The sequence below is a fragment of the Drosophila albomicans genome, chromosome 2L (genome assembly GCF_009650485.2).
Source record: "Drosophila albomicans strain 15112-1751.03 chromosome 2L, ASM965048v2, whole genome shotgun sequence".
Taxonomy (NCBI): domain Eukaryota; kingdom Metazoa; phylum Arthropoda; class Insecta; order Diptera; family Drosophilidae; genus Drosophila; species Drosophila albomicans.
The window spans coordinates 26,096,278-26,112,613 of NC_047628.2; the positions used below are offsets into that span (position 1 = coordinate 26,096,278).

General features: G+C 37.7%; 4 protein-coding genes across 11 annotated transcripts; all 4 read left to right on the forward strand.

The window, feature by feature from the left end:
- Position 1: 1 nt before the first annotated feature.
- On the forward strand, positions 2–13,978 carry LOC117564594 (glutactin). 8 transcript variants are annotated; one of them, XM_034243447.2, is made up of 6 exons: positions 8,691–8,802; positions 8,862–10,139; positions 11,171–11,501; positions 12,103–12,774; positions 12,851–13,216; positions 13,274–13,975. In XM_034243447.2, exons 3-6 carry the CDS (start codon positions 11,268–11,270, stop codon positions 13,871–13,873), a joined length of 1,872 nt encoding a protein of 623 aa, XP_034099338.1. In that variant the 5' UTR covers positions 8,691–8,802; positions 8,862–10,139; positions 11,171–11,267; the 3' UTR covers positions 13,874–13,975. The 8 variants fall into 8 exon arrangements, with proteins under 8 accessions (XP_051857963.1, XP_051857964.1, XP_051857967.1 ...); XM_052002003.1 differs by lacking the exons at positions 8,691–8,802; positions 8,862–10,139 and adding an exon at positions 2–120 and having other exon boundaries at positions 13,274–13,978; XM_052002004.1 differs by lacking the exon at positions 8,691–8,802 and adding an exon at positions 3,959–4,068 and having other exon boundaries at positions 8,862–11,501.
- On the forward strand, positions 524–1,436 carry LOC117564332 (accessory gland protein Acp29AB-like). Its single transcript, XM_034243037.2, has 2 exons — positions 524–642; positions 702–1,436. Exons 1-2 carry the CDS (start codon positions 583–585, stop codon positions 1,362–1,364), a joined length of 723 nt encoding a protein of 240 aa, XP_034098928.1. The 5' UTR covers positions 524–582; the 3' UTR covers positions 1,365–1,436.
- LOC117564343 (C-type lectin 37Db-like) lies at positions 2,668–3,563 on the forward strand. Its single transcript, XM_034243053.2, has 2 exons — positions 2,668–2,794; positions 2,856–3,563. The coding sequence occupies exons 1-2, from the start codon at positions 2,744–2,746 to the stop codon at positions 3,504–3,506; spliced, it is 702 nt and encodes a 233-aa protein (XP_034098944.1). The 5' UTR covers positions 2,668–2,743; the 3' UTR covers positions 3,507–3,563.
- Positions 5,215–6,091, forward strand: LOC117564596 (accessory gland protein Acp29AB-like). The gene is made up of 2 exons (XM_034243450.2): positions 5,215–5,353; positions 5,414–6,091. The coding sequence occupies exons 1-2, from the start codon at positions 5,294–5,296 to the stop codon at positions 6,056–6,058; spliced, it is 705 nt and encodes a 234-aa protein (XP_034099341.2). The 5' UTR covers positions 5,215–5,293; the 3' UTR covers positions 6,059–6,091.
- Positions 13,979–16,336: the final 2,358 nt, after the last annotated feature.

A 16,336-nucleotide genomic window follows, 5' to 3' on the forward strand; every position in this document is an offset into this window, starting at 1 on the left:
AGTGAGAAATGAAAATATGGAGAGCGCTTTTTGTGGATTCCCAATTAAAATCTGGACTGTTCGCAAAGCCACATCACTCGTAATAAATGTAGCATTTTTTATCAGCGCCAGAGAACGGAAGTAAGTACGAGTTTCTTTTAATATGTGTGCTGTGCAGTTTATTTCTGATAAATACTAAATTATTTTATTTCGTGGGTACTTTTATTTTACAAAGAGATTTGTAACGTCTAAACTATTTTAATCAATGCAGAACTTTACAATAAAGTTGGCAATTTACGGAATTCGTATATACTAAAAGTATATGTGCATTTTTTGCAGATCTAATAGACAAAAATGTATTTATTTTTATATACATTGCAGTAAATGTATAATATATATATAAATTCTTATATACCCAAATTTGCATAGAGTATGCATAAGTATACAGTCTAAATATTATTGTGAATTAGCTTACTATCGTCGCAAGTTACAAACGGTTTGTGTTTTTGAGTTTTCGCTGTAGTGAATTAATCATGTTTCGACTTGAATTCGCTGAGAGTCGAGCTCAGTTATTGAGAAGCTTTGACTTAAGTCGGTTCAAAAATGTTATTCCTTTTGAGAGCCATCGTTGTGCTCGCTCTTTTGCACTCCTTTGGACACACGGTGCGTATACGTAATTAGTTATTCGTGCAGCTGCTTAAACGAACACTTCATTCGTTCAGCAAAATGCAGACGATCAGCTGGTGATCAAGGTAAACCCATGCGATAGCTATTGCTTCAATGTGTTGAAGCCCATGTTGGAGCACATATCCATAATGCAAAATCGGTGGGAAGAATGCGGAGCAATGAAATCGGTCAATGCCAGCGACAGACTGGATAAAATTGAGCAACAGTTGCTGGCACAGCAAGCAATTCAAGCGACAAATGCAGCAGCTATTCAGGAAAATAAACAGAATTTGACGGACCAAATGAAGTCAATTGAAAAGTATAAGCGGGAATTGCGAAAACCCTTTGAGAAGATCGGATCTGGATATTATTACATCGAGAATACGATGAAACTCAGTTGGTTTGCAGCCGTCCACACATGCCATCGATACGGTGGACATTTGCTTGAGCTGAACAATCGCGAGGAACTGGATGCACTCATTCCGAAACTGCATAAAGATTACTCTTATTGGATTGACATCAATGACCTCAGCCATGAGAATGAATTCCTTTCGATGACAACGGGCCTGGGGGCAGAGTTTCTCAACTGGAGAACTGGGGAACCGAATAATGCACAGCAATTGGAGCATTGCGTGAATATGTTTGGAGCAGGTTTTCAAATGAATGACTTTAAATGCGGCGCAGAGACGTATTTCATCTGTGAGTCATTTGAGGAATAAAACAATACATAATATGCGAGTGTACAAAATAAAAAATAAATAAATGTCTTATGAATTATTACAATATGGAAATAGCATAATAGTTATGAATTGATTTCTTATCAGGACTTAACACTTTCTTGCGGACTCTTGAATTATTAATTGAAAGTCAAGTTTTTAAAAATTTCTCAAGTATTTATATCGTAGTCTTTCGAGCAGTTTATTGTATTATCAAAAGTGGGCCAACGTAATGTGTATGAAATATTTCAATTGGTGTGCAATTATAAATAATTTATTAAAATGTTCAGATTACATTCAAGTAAATAAACTTCAGATATTGATTCAATGTGATGTTATAAAACAACACATCTTACAGATTAGTAATAAATTCATTTTTTGCGTTATCGTATTGATATCGAATTATATGTGAACAAACAAATTTTTTATGGTATTACGAAGCAAATGTTTATAATTTAATATGAATCATAACAAAACTAAACAAGTAAGAAAGTTACAGTCGAGTGTGCTCGACTGTGAGATACCCGCTACGCATTTTTAATAAAGGCAAAATATTGCGGTATTATTTTCAAAATATACCAAAAATACTAAAAATATACCAATTATACGGCATAATATACCAGATTGTCGTCCAAGGCAACTAAAACCCCTAGTAAGTTGGCGTTTTTGCCCATACAAAAGTATTTCTTTAATAACTTCGACAATTTTTATCTGATCGCAACCAAATTTTCAGGAATCATAACTACTATAGTTATTGTATATACTAAAATTCGCAACTCTAGCTATAAAATTGCGCTTGTTATTATTTTTTTAGATTTTCGGGGGCGGAAGTGGGCGTGGCAAAAATTTGAAACAAACTTCATCTGCGTGCAAACATAACAAATGCTGCCGAAAAAAAATTATAGCTCTATCTCTTATAGTCTCTGAGATCCAGTGTTTCATACGGACAGACGGACAGACACACAGACGGACATGGCTAGAGACGATCGCCTGTTGACGCTGATCAAGAATAAAGTACAAAGTTATAATACCCTTCTACCCTTTGGGTAGCGGGTATAAAAAAGGAACAACTTAGAAAAACTTCTTCAATACTTTAAATCAATATATGTACATATTGTATATATTCATTGGTTTATATTTACAATTTGTTATAGGGTAAACTAAATTTGTTACACTCCGTTCTTTTCCTGTGTGAAATTATAATGAAATGCAGAATTCTTAGCTTTTATCACTGTGTAAAAACGGATAGAATACAGATTTAATTTAGTTGTGCTTAGTGAGCGTAGCTAACTTAAGATATTTCGACTGAGATCCGCCTCCAGTTGAGCTCAACTATTGACAAGCTTCGTTATAAGCAATAACTCCGCAAAAGTTGGTACAAGATGATATTACTTTTCCTTTTTCCTGTTCTGTTGCATTCCTTTGGCTATGCGGTGCGTATATAATAAGAAATTAATGCAGCTGCTTAAACGTACTTTTTTCGTCCTTTGGCAGCAAGCTATTATGGTCCAACCTATGACATGCGAAGCCTTCTGCTTGAGACAGTTAAAGCCCTTGACCTCCACCATAGCCACACTGAATAATCATTTGAGAGTATGCGAGTCAAAGCACTCCATCAATGCCAGCGCCAGAGTGAATAGAATTGATGAAGAGTTAAAGCAACAGAAATTCACGATATTGTCTAATTCGCATGAGATTTTCAAAAATAGAGAGAATTTGAGGGACCAAGGCAAATTAATTGAAAAGCGTAAGAGGGAATTGCGACAACCCTTTATTCAAATCGGATCCGGATATTATTATATTGAACATACAACGAAACTTAATTGGTTTGGAGCCGTCCACGCATGCCTTCGATACGGTGGACATTTGCTCAGGCTGAATAATAAAGAGGAGCTGGATGCACTCATTCCGAGACTACAAAAATATGGTACATATTGGACTGACATCAATGATCTCAACAAAGAGAATGAATTCCTATCGATCACCACTGGTTTCGGAGCTGAATTTCTTAACTGGGGAATGTGGGAGCCAAATAACGGAGGAGGAATTGAGAATTGTGTGAGCATCGGTGGATACAATTTTAGAATGAATGATTTTAAATGCTCTACGAAGATGAATTTCATTTGTGAGGCTTTTGAGGAATAATACAAATATGTGCGAGTGTACAAAATAAATACGAAATAAATGTGTTAATAGTAATAATTTCTTGGAGTTCGTGATTAAAAGTTTCCTAAATATTTACATAAATAGGAATCTTTCGAACAGTTTATTGTATGTGATATTACAATTATATCGTTATATCTGAATATCAAAAATGTTACGTTTGAAATACTTTCTTTGATTATACATAGCTCCAAAGTTAAAAATGAATTTGTGAGATTTATAAAAATTTTTAATATACATTCAATCATAAGTTATAAAAAAGTTTGAATTAATGATTCAATGTTACTAATTGTAGGATGTTATGTAAATCTATTATATAATTATTACTTTAAAGCGGATATAATGCACATCTATGTAGTTAATAAGTGTAAAATTTTAATTGTCTACAGTTTGTGTTCTGAAGTTAGCGAGCGTAGCTCTCTTTTGATAACTCGCTTGAGATTCGATTGTAGTTGACCAAGAATCGCGTTCAAGTCGACACAAGATGATATTCCATTTGGAAGGCATTCTTATTCTTGCTCTGTGGCATTCCTTTGATTATGTGGTGCGTATAAGTAATCAGAAATTAAAGAAGCTGATTAAACGTGTTTTCCTCCTTCGGCAGCAAGGAATTGTGGTCGGAGCACCTGCACCATGCGATGCCTACTGCTTCAACGAGTTGAAACCCCTGCACAACAACATTGCCACACTTAATCATCGTTTGAGCGAATGCCAGACAATGCAATCTGTCAATGCGAGTGCCAGACTGGATAAAATTGATAAAGAGTTAAAGAAATTAAGGATGTCGGCTAATACGCAACGCATTTCGAGAAATATAAAGAATTTGAGCGATCAAGTGAAATCATTTGAAAAGCGTAAGAGAGAATTGCGAAAACCCTTTGTTCAGATCGGATCTGGATATTATTACATTGAGAGTGCGATGAAACTCACTTGGTTTTCAGCCGTCCACGCATGCCATCGACACGGTGGCCATTTGATCACGCTAAATAATCAAGAGGAACTGGATGCAATCATTCCGAAACTGTATGCAAAGGGCAAATACTGGATTGACGTCAATGATCTGACAGTTGATGAATTCGTATCGATCACCACTGGATCGAGAGCTGAATTTCTTAAGTGGGCAAAAGGAGAACCAAACGGAGGAGCAAAAGAGGAATGCGCAGACATCGAAGGACCAACGTTTGCAATGAATGATCTCAATTGCGACGCGAAGAACTATTTCATATGTGAGGCATTTGAGGAATAAATTTATTGAAAATGGTTTCAATTTAGAAATGTAGATAGTAATTGTCAACATTTTCTTGCGGACTTTTGAATAATTTATTATTGATGGCGATCTTAAGAATTTCCCAAATATTTATATCGCAATCTTTCAAACAGTTTATTATAGTAACATTGACGATCTTAATTTGGATGTGATAATAGAATTATATACATCCATCTGAGTAACAAAAGTGTAACGTTTGAAGTAGTTCGATTATACATAGCTCCAAAGCTCAATACGAATCTGTGAGATTTATAAAACTGTTTTATAGATAAGCAACCATAAGTTGTAGAAAACTTTAAGTCTATGTGACTAATTGTTGAATGTTATCTATATCTATTATGTAATTATTGTTTTAAAGCGTATAAAAAACATTTAGTTAAATAGTGTTAAATATTAATTGTCTACAGTTAGTGTTGTGAAGTTAGCGAGCGTAGTTCTCTTTTGATAACTTGAATGAGATTCGACTGTAGTTGACCGAGAACCGCGTTCAAGTCGACACAAGATGATATTGATTTTCGAAGGCATCCTTATTCTTGCTCTGTGGCATTCCATTGATAATGCAGTGCGTATAAGTAATCAGAAATTTAAGAAGCTGATTAAACGTGTTTTCCTCCTTCGGCAGCATAGAATTGTGGTCGGAGCACCTGCTCCTTGCGATGCCTACTGTTTCAACGAGCTGATACCCCTGCACAACACCATTGCCACACTTAATCATCGTTTGAGCGAATGCGAGACAATGCAATCGGTCAATGCGAGTGCCAGACTGGATAAAATTGATAAAGAGTTAAAGACACACAAAGTAAGGTTGTTGGCTAATACGCAAGGCATTTCGAGAAATAGAAAGAATTTGAGTGATCAAGGGAAATTAATTGAAAAGTATAAGAGGAAATTGCGAAAACCCTTTGTTCAGATCGGATCTGGATATTATTACATTGAAGATGAGACCACAATGACTTGGTTTGGAGCCGTCCGCGCATGCCTTCGATACGGTAGCCACTTGATCACGCTAAATAATCAAGAGGAACTAGATGCAATCATTCCGAGACTGACAAAGAACATGTACTGGACTGACGTCAATAATCTGTCAGTAGATGAACTCGTATCGATCACCACTGGATTGAAAGCTGAATTTCTTAAGTGGGCAAAAGGAGAACCAAACGGAGGATCAAAAGAGGAATGCGTGAGCATCGTTTCACCAAAATATGAAATGCATGATTACCCATGCAGGACGAAAAATTTTTTCATATGTGAGGCATATGAGGAATAAATATGTTGAAAATTGTTTCAATATGGAAATGTAGATAGTAATTGTCAACATTTTCTTGCGGACTCTTGAATAATTTATTATTGATGGCGATCTTAAGAATTTCCCAAATATTTATATCGCAATCTTTCAAACAGTTTATTATAATAACATTGACGATCTTATTTTGTATGTGATTATACAATATAATACATATATTATTATTTTAAAGCGAATAATACACATTTAGTTAAATAGCGTAAAATATTAATTGTCTACAGTTAGTGTTCTGAAGTTAGCGAGCGTAGCTCTCTTTTGATAACTCGAATGAGACTCGATTGTAGTTGACCAAGAATCGCGTTCAAGTCGACACAAGATGATATTCCATTTGGAAGGCATCCTTATTCTTGCTCTGTGGCTTTCCTTCGGTAATGCGGTGCGTATAAGTAATCAGAAATTAAAGAAGCTGATTAAACGTGTTTTCCTCCTTCGGCAGCAAGGAATTGTGGTCGGAGCACCTGCTCCTTGCGATGCCTATTGCTTCAACGAGCTGAAACCATTGCACAACACTATTGCGATACTGAATAACCGTTTGAGCGAATGCGGGACAAAGCAATCGGTCAATGCGAGTGCCAGACTGGATAAAATTGATAAAGAGTTAAAGACACACAAACTAAGGTTGTCGGCTAATACGCAACGCATTTCGAGAAATAGAAAGAATTTGAGTGATCAAATGAAATCAATTGAAAAGCGTAAGAGGGAATTGCGAAAACCCTTTGTTCAGATCGGATCTGGATATTATTACATTGAAGATGGGACCATAATGAGTTGGTTCGAAGCCGTCCGCACATGCTTTCGATTCGGTGGCCATTTGATCACGCTAAATAATCAAGAGGAACTGGATGCAATCATTCCGAAACTGACAAGGGACCGCTACTGGATTGACGTCAATGATCTGGCAGTTAATGACTTCGTATCGATCATTACTGGATCGAGAGCTGAATTTCTTAAGTGGGCAAAAGGACAACCAGACGGAGGAGTAAAAGAGGAATGCGTGTGCATCGTTTCACCAAAATATGAAATGCATGATTACACGTGCAGGACAGAGAACTATTTCATATGTGAGGCATTTGAGGAATAAAAGTCTTGAAAATTGTTTCATTTTGGAAATGTAAATAGTAATATATTTATATCGCAATCTTTCAAACAGTTTATTATAGTAACATCGACGTTTTTAATTTGTATGTGATAATACAATTATACAAGTATAGATTTATCTGAGTAACAAAAGTTTGAAGTAGTTCGATTATATATGGAGTTATGCCAAAGCTCAATACGAATCTGTGAGATTTATAAAAATGTCTTATAAGCATGCAACCATAAATTATAGAAAACTTTGAGTCAATGTGACTAATTGTTGGATCTTATGTAAATTTATTATGTAATTATTATTTTAAAGCGAATATAATGCACATTTAGTTTAATTGGCTACAGTTTGTGTTCTGAAGTTAGCGAGCGAAGTTAACTTCTAATATTTCGATTGACATTCGATTGTAGTTGACCGAGAACCGGTTTAAGTCGATATAGGATGATATTGACTTTCGAAGGCATCCTTATTCTTGCTCTGTGGCATTCCTTTGATAATGTGGTGCGTATAAGTAATCAGAAATTAAAGAAGCTGATTAATCGTGTTTTCCTCCTTCGGCAGCAAGGAATTGTGGTCGGAGCACCTGCTCCTTGCGATGCCTACTGCTTCAAAGATCTGAAACCCCTGCACAACAACATTGCCACACTTAATCATCGTTTGAGCAAATGCGAGACAATGCAATCGGTCAATGTGAGTGCCAGACTGGAAAAAATTGATAAAGAGTTAAAGACACAGAAATTCAGGGTGTCTGCTAATACGCAAGGCATTTCGAGAAATAGAAAGAATTTGAGCGATCAAATGAAATCAATTGAAAAGCCTAAGAGGGAATTGCGAAAACCCTTTGTTCAGATCGGATCTGGATATTATTACATTGAGGGTGAGCTCAAACTCAGTTGGTTTTCAGCCGTCCACGCATGCGTTCGACACGGTGGTCATTTGATCACGCTTAATAATCAAGAGGAACTGGATGCAATTATTCCGAAATTGTATGCAAAGGGCACCTACTGGACTGACGTCAATGATCTGAATTTTAGTCAATACGTATCAATGACCACTGGATCGAGAGCTGAATTTCTTAAGTGGGAAAAAGGACAACCAAACGGAGGAGACCAAGAAGATTGCATGGGCATTAGAGGACCAACGTTTGAAATGAATGATTTCAATTGCTACACGAAGAACTATTTCATATGTGAAGCATTTGAGGAATAATTGTGTTGAAAATTGTTTCAATATGAAAATGTAGATAGTAATTGTCAACATTTTCTTGCGGACTCTTGAATAATTTATTAATGATGCCGATCACAAGAATTTCCCAAATATTTATATCGCAATCTTTCAAACAGTTTATTATAATAACATTGACGATCTTATTTTGTATGTGATTATACAATAATATACATCTATTAGTATTTTAAAGCGAATAATACACATTTAGTTTAATAGCGTAAAATATTAATTGTCTACAGTTAGTGTTCTGAAGTTAGCGAGCGTAGCTCTCTTTTGATAACTCGAATGAGACTCGATTGTAGTTGACCAAGAATCGCGTTCAAGTCGACACAAGATGATATTCCATTTGGAAGGCATCCTTATTCTTGCTCTGTGGCTTTCCTTCGGTTATGCGGTACGTATAAGTAATCAGAAATTAAAGAAGCGGTTAAACGTGTTTTCCCCCATCGGTAGCAAGGAATTGTGGTCGGAGCACCTGCTCCTTGCGATGCCTATTGCTTCAAAGAGCTGAAACCCTTGCATAACACAATTGCCACACTGTATAACCGTTTGACCGAATACGAAACGATGCAATTTGTCAATGCGAGTGCCAGACTGGATAAAATTGATAAAGAGTTAAAGACACAGAAATTCAGGGTGTCGGCTAATACGCAACGCATTTCAAGAAATAGAAAGAATTTGAGCGATCAAATGAAATCAATTGAAAAGCGTAAGAGGGAATTGCGAAAACCCTTTGTTCAGATCGGATCTGGATATTATTACATTGAGAGTGCGTTGCAACTCACTTGGTTTGCATCCGTCTTTGCATGCCATCGACACGGTGGCCATTTGATCACGCTAAATAATCAAGAGGAACTGGATGCAATCATTCCGAAATTGTATGCAAAGGGCACCTACTGGACTGACGTCAATGAGCTGTCAATTGATGAATACGTATCGATCACCACTGGATCGAGAGCTGAATTTTTTAATTGGAGAAGAGGAGAACCAAAGGTAAGTGCAAGTGAGGAATGCGCAGGCATCCAAGGACCAAGGTTTGAAATGATTGATCTGAATTGCCGGTCGAAAAATTATTTCATATGTGAGGCATTTGAGGAATAAATTTATTGAAAATTGTTTCAATATGGAAATGTAGATAGTAAATGTCAACATTTTCTTGCGGACTCTTGAATAATTTATTATTGATGGCGATCTTAAAAATTTCCCAAATATTTATATCGCAATCTTTCAAACAGTTTATTATAGTAACATTGACGATCTTAATTTGGATGTGATAATAGAATTATATACATCCATCTGAGTAACAAAAGTGTAACGTTTGAAGTAGTTCGATTATACATAGCTCCAAAGCTCAATACGAATCTGTGAGATTTATAAAACTGTTTTATAGATAACCAACCATAAGTTGTAGAAAACTTTGAATCTATGTGACTAATTGTAGGATGTTATCTACATCTATTATGTAATTATTGCTTTAAAGCGAATAATACACATTTGTTAAATAGTGTAAAGTATTAATTGGCTACAGTTTGTGTTCTAAAGTTAGCGAGCGTAGTTAACCTCTAATATTTCGATTGAGATTCGATTGTAGTTGACCGAGAACCGCGTTCAAGTCGACACAAGATGTGGAGATAAGGAGAACCAAAGGGAGGAACAAATACGGGATGCGTGAATATTGAAGGACCAAAGTTTGAAGTGAAAAATTTCAAATGCGCCACTGAGAATTAAATCGTATGTGAGGCATTTGAGCAGCAAAATAATACGAGCATATTAATGATTTGATTTGTAAATGTGATTTAACACTTTCTTGCGGGTCGAGTATAAATATATTGTTTGAATAATTCATTCGGAGGTGGCATTCTAAAGAATTCTCCAAGTATTATGTTATCATCAACGGGTTAAATTTATGTTAAATTATTGATAATGTATGTGATAATACAAGCATATATACATAAATAGCAAGAAGAGTTAAGAGTTCAGCTCAAAAAGGTTGTTGACCTGTCAAAGTTTATAGCGGCTGCCTGTTTTAAGGTTTTGTATTTAATGGTAAATGCTTTCACCCGCTGCTCGCAGTGATTAATTTTGATGTGCGCGAATTGAGACTAAGTCCGAAAACCAGTAGCCGCAAATCTCCGTCCGCCGCCGCCGCCATCGAGATGAATATTAATTAAAAATTTAAATTCATTTGACCCGCAGCTTTAAAAGCATAATTGAAGCTTGGACTTTCGTCGTGAGAAAGACAAACGTCAGAAGACCGACAAAACTATTTACGAGAATACGTCGACAACTATTAATGCTGTGTGTTACCAAATGTGACGATCAGCTGACCAAATTAGTTCAGCTCGTGATTGGCTCAGCTGGAATTGACCTCTTGCCGGACAATTAGCAAATTGCTGGAACTTTGTGATGCTTTTACTTTTAAGAAGACCGCAACAACCACAACAACAACCGAAACCGAAACAACGTAAACAAAAACAAAACCGGAGCAAACGAATTCCATAATTAATTATTTGCACACCATTAAAAGCAATGGGACACCGTTTTTCACATCTCTTATATGCATGGATCACTATGTAGTCTTCGAGTCTTCGAGTCTGTGATGCCATTCCATTTTCGGCATTCTTTTTTTCGGCGTTCTTCTTAGCATATACATATGGATGCTAAAGGCCCGGCTCCGAGTCTCCAAGTCTCTGTTCATGATCTATGCGCACCGGGGTGAAACTTTTTCTATTTATTTTTCTTTCTTTTCATTCGCGGACAAGTTCGACCTGGGCAAAAAGCTCAACCGGATTATCTTCCAAGGTTCAGTTGAGTTTCGTGCGTATTCGAGTGCTGTCGTCTTCATTCTCCTGCTCATCTATGTCATCTGGATCTGTAGTCTTCGTCATCGTCATCGTTATCGCTTTGCTCTTAGCTGTTGAGGCACGAGTGCGTGGCAAACAATACGATGAGGAGAAGGACACAATTGTCGAGCTGCCCAAACTGGGCGCCATTCAGGGCAAAGTCATCGAGACAGCTTGGACTAATCGAGAAGTTCTACAGTTTGTGGATATGAGATACGCCGAGCCGCCAACGGGACAATATCGATTCAAGGTAAGCTTTAAGTTATTATTATTTTATTGAAATAACAAAACCAATTCTTTATTGCAATGAAATGAGCCAGAGCAAATTAGAAGAACATAGAGAAAAACATATCGAGAATACATTATATAATCAAGAATTTTGAAACGAGAGCAAAATTCAAAATAATCTCATATTATGTTAAACAGCTTTCTCAGCTTTTTTTTATTATAAACTTCATCAGTGAATATCATAGCTGTTAAAACTAAAACAAGAGTGCACATTTAAAAATAATAACCTAATAATCGTAGTTCTAAACAATGCCAATTTATAAGATCCAATTCGTTTAAAATGGAAATAAAAATAATAAATTAATCATTGTCTTCAGATTGATTTATTATTTTTATTTCCATTTTAAAGCACTTTAAAGAATTCATATTTCAAGAAGTTCACTAAATTAACTTTTAGTTTTGCTCTATTTCTTGAGTTTCTCTTTCCAATTTTGGCCAATGTTTATAGTTGAGTTAACACATTTTAAACACAAGTCTTTAAAAGGTTAAAAATCATTAAACGAATCACTTTGCAGTCTTTTGATTTATGACGCATCATTAATTCAATTCCCTCCTCTGTGCAGCCACCGCGTCCCATAGAGCCCTGGGAGGATGTGATGGATGCGACAGCCGAGAAGATTGGCTGCCCCTCGGTGGTGTCCATGGATTCGCTGACCAAGCTGGACGATGTGCTTGACGTGGAGGATTGCCTCACCATGACAATCACGACACCAAATGTCACTGGCGCATTGCCGGTGCTTGTCTACATCCACGGGGAATATCTCTACGAGGGCAGCAACTCTGAGGCACCGCCAGACTATCTGCTGGAGAAGGATGTAGTGCTGGTGACGCCGCAGTATCGCCTTGGCCCCTTTGGCTTTCTGTCCACCAAGACCGATGAGATTCCCGGCAATGCGGGCTTCCTCGATATCTTTCTGGCGCTGCAGTTCGTCAAGCACTTCATCACATACTTTGGCGGCGATCCAAGTCGAGTTACCGTTGCGGGTCAGGTGGGTGGAGCAGCCATAGCGCATCTGCTGACACTTTCGCCGATGGTGCAACGTGGTCTGTTCAGTCAGGTGATCTATCACTCTGGCTCCGCCATCATGCCCATCTTTCTGGAGGACAATCCTCGCAAGCATGCCCAGGAGATTGCCCAAAAGGCCGAGTGCCAAATGGTCACTGTGCGTGATCTCAACAATTGTCTGATGGAGCTCAGCGCCATGGAGCTGCTGAATGCCTTTATGGACCATGCGGTAAGTGAATGTCACTCCACTCCACTCACATCTCGAACTTTAAACACTCAATACTGTACTCTCTTCTTGTTGACAGTTGGAGAAGTCTGATCTGGGCATTGGACACACTGGAGGCATACAGTTTACCATCGGTGGACCGAGTGGCGTGTTGCCCAAGCATCCCTATGATCTGATGCTGGAGTCCAACTTCTCTTATCCGGCCATGGGCGGCTGTCCCAAGAACGCAGGCACGCGTGTGCTTAACGAGATTGTGGAGAACGATTTCGAGGGAAAGATACCGGATGACGAGTACAACACCTACAACTACATTGATCACATCATACGCCAGGTTGTGGGCACTGACAAGACCATGCTCCTCACCAGCTTCATCACACATGACTTCTTCAATCGCCAGCTGCTCGAGAATGGCACTTTCGATATGCTGATACCCAGGCTAATTGATGTGAGTACTGCGATTGCGAAGAGTCGGACAGAGTAACAATCTTTTCTGATTTCACAGGTAGCGGGCACACTGAACCACAAGCTTCCTGTGTTGTTGGCACTGAACATGAACAACAAGCACAATCCGGACAACACATTCCTCTACTCTTTCGACTATGCGGGCGAGTTCAATCGCTATCGCGAAATGGACGAGGAAACGAATATGCAAAGTCCTTTCAAGGCAGGCGTTTCACTCACAGACGAGGCGCTTTATCTTTTCCCCTATCCGGAGCATGTGCAGCGTCTCAGTCCGCCCGATGAGGCAATGGCTCGCCGCATGGTGGATCTGTGGACCAACTTTGTCATCACTGGCAATCCGCTGGGCTCCTACAAAGCAGGCTACTGGCCACCCATGACCACACTCTATGGCCCCTACATGAAGATCGACGAGACTCTCACCATTGCTGGCAATTACTTCAATGAGTTCTCCGCCACTCTGCGTGATGAGGATCAGGGTCACAGTCTCATTCGCGAGATTTACTATCTTCGCAAACGTGCTCATCAGAAATCTCAGGCTCAGCGCAAAAAACAGGCGACGGCTGTTGCCAGTAAACTTAAAAAAGTGCACGTTAGGAAGAGTCTTGTAAAGCGTCCCAATCGCAACAAGATACGCTTCTAAACTGTTTAATTAGCATAATTAAAATGATGAAAATTTATATTAATTTAAATTACAATATTGTATTTATATGAAACATAATTTTGTACATTCTTTAATATAGAGTAAATAATTGTCCACAAGATTTAACTTAATTTAAAATGTCAATTACAAAAATGTATAAACTTGTCAGATCCTTAAAGATTTGGCCGAGATATAGTCAAAAAACGAATTATAAATTGGCGCTAAAGAAATGTAATTTTTGTTGCATACTTTGAGGGTGTGAGAATGTTAGTTTTTCAAAAACAAGCTATATCTCGGCCATATCCTGCCGCCTAGTCAAAGGACTCATATTCCCAGGATCGCAAGGACCACCTCTAACGATTGGCATCAACAAAATATGGGGTCATCTAAGGATCCAATTCTTGAAATTTTTCAGTCCGGAACTCCAAGAAAACAGGCGAAATTCATAAATTGCAGGATAACTCGTGAACTACAAGGACGATCGCAATGTCCTTTGGCACCATGATAGCTCTCATCAAAGAAGTTCGTTTGACACAGGACTCGTAAGGATCAGACAGGATATGACTAAGATATACGCAATTTTCTGTATACAAATTGGTCACATTATCTCAGGTCCTGTAAGGACATTCGTCCTTTTGAGTATACCGATCAGTTTGTTTTAGCACAAGCAATCCTTGTTCCAAAGGACATTGCGATCGTCCTTCAAATGACCAAGATACAGTGACTTTTTGAAATTTTTGGCCATTTTTCTATGGTTACCCCTTGAAAAAGTTGAAGGTAAATTTTTTGAAAGATCCTTAAAATCCTTGAATGGCAATCAATAGTCCTGGTTATCCTGATTACAAAAAAGTAAGTCCTGTTAGGATCCTTTACGATTTGACAGAGATATAGCAAAAAAACGAAATAAAAAATCAAAAAAAATTGTTTTGAAATTTAACGGATTTGTTTCAAATTTAAATTTGGCGCTAGACAAAATACCATTTTTTGTTGCATACTTTGAGGGTGCGATATTGGTATTTTTTAGAAAACATGCTATACTCCGGTCATATCCTGCCATATTTTCAAAGGACACATATTGCCAGGATCACAAGGACTAAAACTATCGCTGGACATACAGCACATGTAATTTTTCCGTTTCGTTTGAAAAATGAAATATACCAAGATAATAAATTGCAGGATAACTAGTGAACTACAAGGACGATTGGAATGTCCTTTGGCAGGAGGATAGCTCCCATCAAAGAACTTTGTTTGACACTGGACACGTAAGGATTCGCATGGATATGACCAAGATATATGCAATTTTCTGTCTACAGAAAGGTCACTTTATCTCGAGTCCTGTAAGGACATTCGTCCTTTAGAGTACACCAATAAATTTATTTTTCTGTAAGCAATCCTTGTACCAAAGGACATCACCATAGTCCTTCAAATGACGGAGATACAGTAAATTTTTGAAATTTTGAGCCTTGACAAAATTTGTAATTTAACTATATGACGATAGATGGCGCCTGTTCAAAATGTAATTCCATCGTCGAGCAATAGATGGCGCCACAAAATAAGCAGGTTTTCGCTTGCTACTGATTTCTGTTCGCCTGGTATTTCACTAGCTAAGTTGGCAATTTCTAGCTCTTCGCGGTAGCTTCAAGTGGCCAACAACAACAACAATCTCCATTCACGAAGATCAACCAATTTTTGTTGCATACTTTAAGGTTGCGATATTGGCATATTTTAGAAAACATGCTATATTTCGGTCATATCCTGCCACATTTTCAAAGGACACATATTGACAGGATCACAAGGACTAAAACTATCGCTTGACATATAGCACATGTAATTTTTCCGTTCTGTTGAAAAAATGAAATATACCAAGATAATTAATTGCAGGATAACTAGTGAATTACAAGGACGATTGGAATGTCCTTTGGCAGGAGGATAGCTCCCATCAAAGAACTTTGTTTGACACTGGATTCGTAAGGATACGCTGGGTTATGTCCAAGATATATGCAATTTGCTGTGTACAAAAAGGTCAGTTCATCTCGAGTCCTGTAAGGACATTCGTCCTTTAGACTACACCAATAGGTTTGTTTTTCTGTAAGCAATCCTTGTGCCAAAGGACATCATCATAGTCCTTCAAATGACTGAGATACAGTGAGTTTTTGAAATTTGTAGCCTTAAACAATTTTTAGTTGAACTATATGGCGATAGATGGCGCCTGTGCAAAATTTAATTCCATCGTCGAGTAATAGATGGCGCCACAAAATAAGCAGGTTTTTGCTTGCTACTGATTTCTGTTCGCCTGGTATTTCACTAGCTTAGTTGGCAATTTCTAGCTGTTCGAGGTAGCTTCATGTGGCCAACAACAACAACAATCTGCATTCACGTAAATCAACCAATTTTTGTAGCATACTTTAAGGGTGTGATAATGTTAGTTGTTCATAAACAAGCTATATCTCGGCCATATCCTGC

Coding starts and splice junctions, on each gene's coding strand:
- LOC117564343 (XM_034243053.2), top strand. CDS start 2,744: ATGATATTACTTTTCCTTTTTCCTGTTCTGTTGCATTCCTTTGGCTAT. Junction 2,795..2,855: donor TGCATTCCTTTGGCTATGCG/GTGCGTATATAA, acceptor GTCCTTTGGCAG/CAAGCTATTATGGTCCAACC.
- LOC117564594 (XM_052002003.1), top strand. CDS start 17: ATGGAGAGCGCTTTTTGTGGATTCCCAATTAAAATCTGGACTGTTCGC. Junction 121..11,170: donor ATCAGCGCCAGAGAACGGAA/GTAAGTACGAGT, acceptor TTCGCGGACAAG/TTCGACCTGGGCAAAAAGCT. Junction 13,217..13,273: donor TGATACCCAGGCTAATTGAT/GTGAGTACTGCG, acceptor CTGATTTCACAG/GTAGCGGGCACACTGAACCA.
- LOC117564596 (XM_034243450.2), top strand. CDS start 5,294: ATGATATTGATTTTCGAAGGCATCCTTATTCTTGCTCTGTGGCATTCC. Junction 5,354..5,413: donor GGCATTCCATTGATAATGCA/GTGCGTATAAGT, acceptor CTCCTTCGGCAG/CATAGAATTGTGGTCGGAGC.
- LOC117564332 (XM_034243037.2), top strand. CDS start 583: ATGTTATTCCTTTTGAGAGCCATCGTTGTGCTCGCTCTTTTGCACTCC. Junction 643..701: donor TGCACTCCTTTGGACACACG/GTGCGTATACGT, acceptor TCATTCGTTCAG/CAAAATGCAGACGATCAGCT.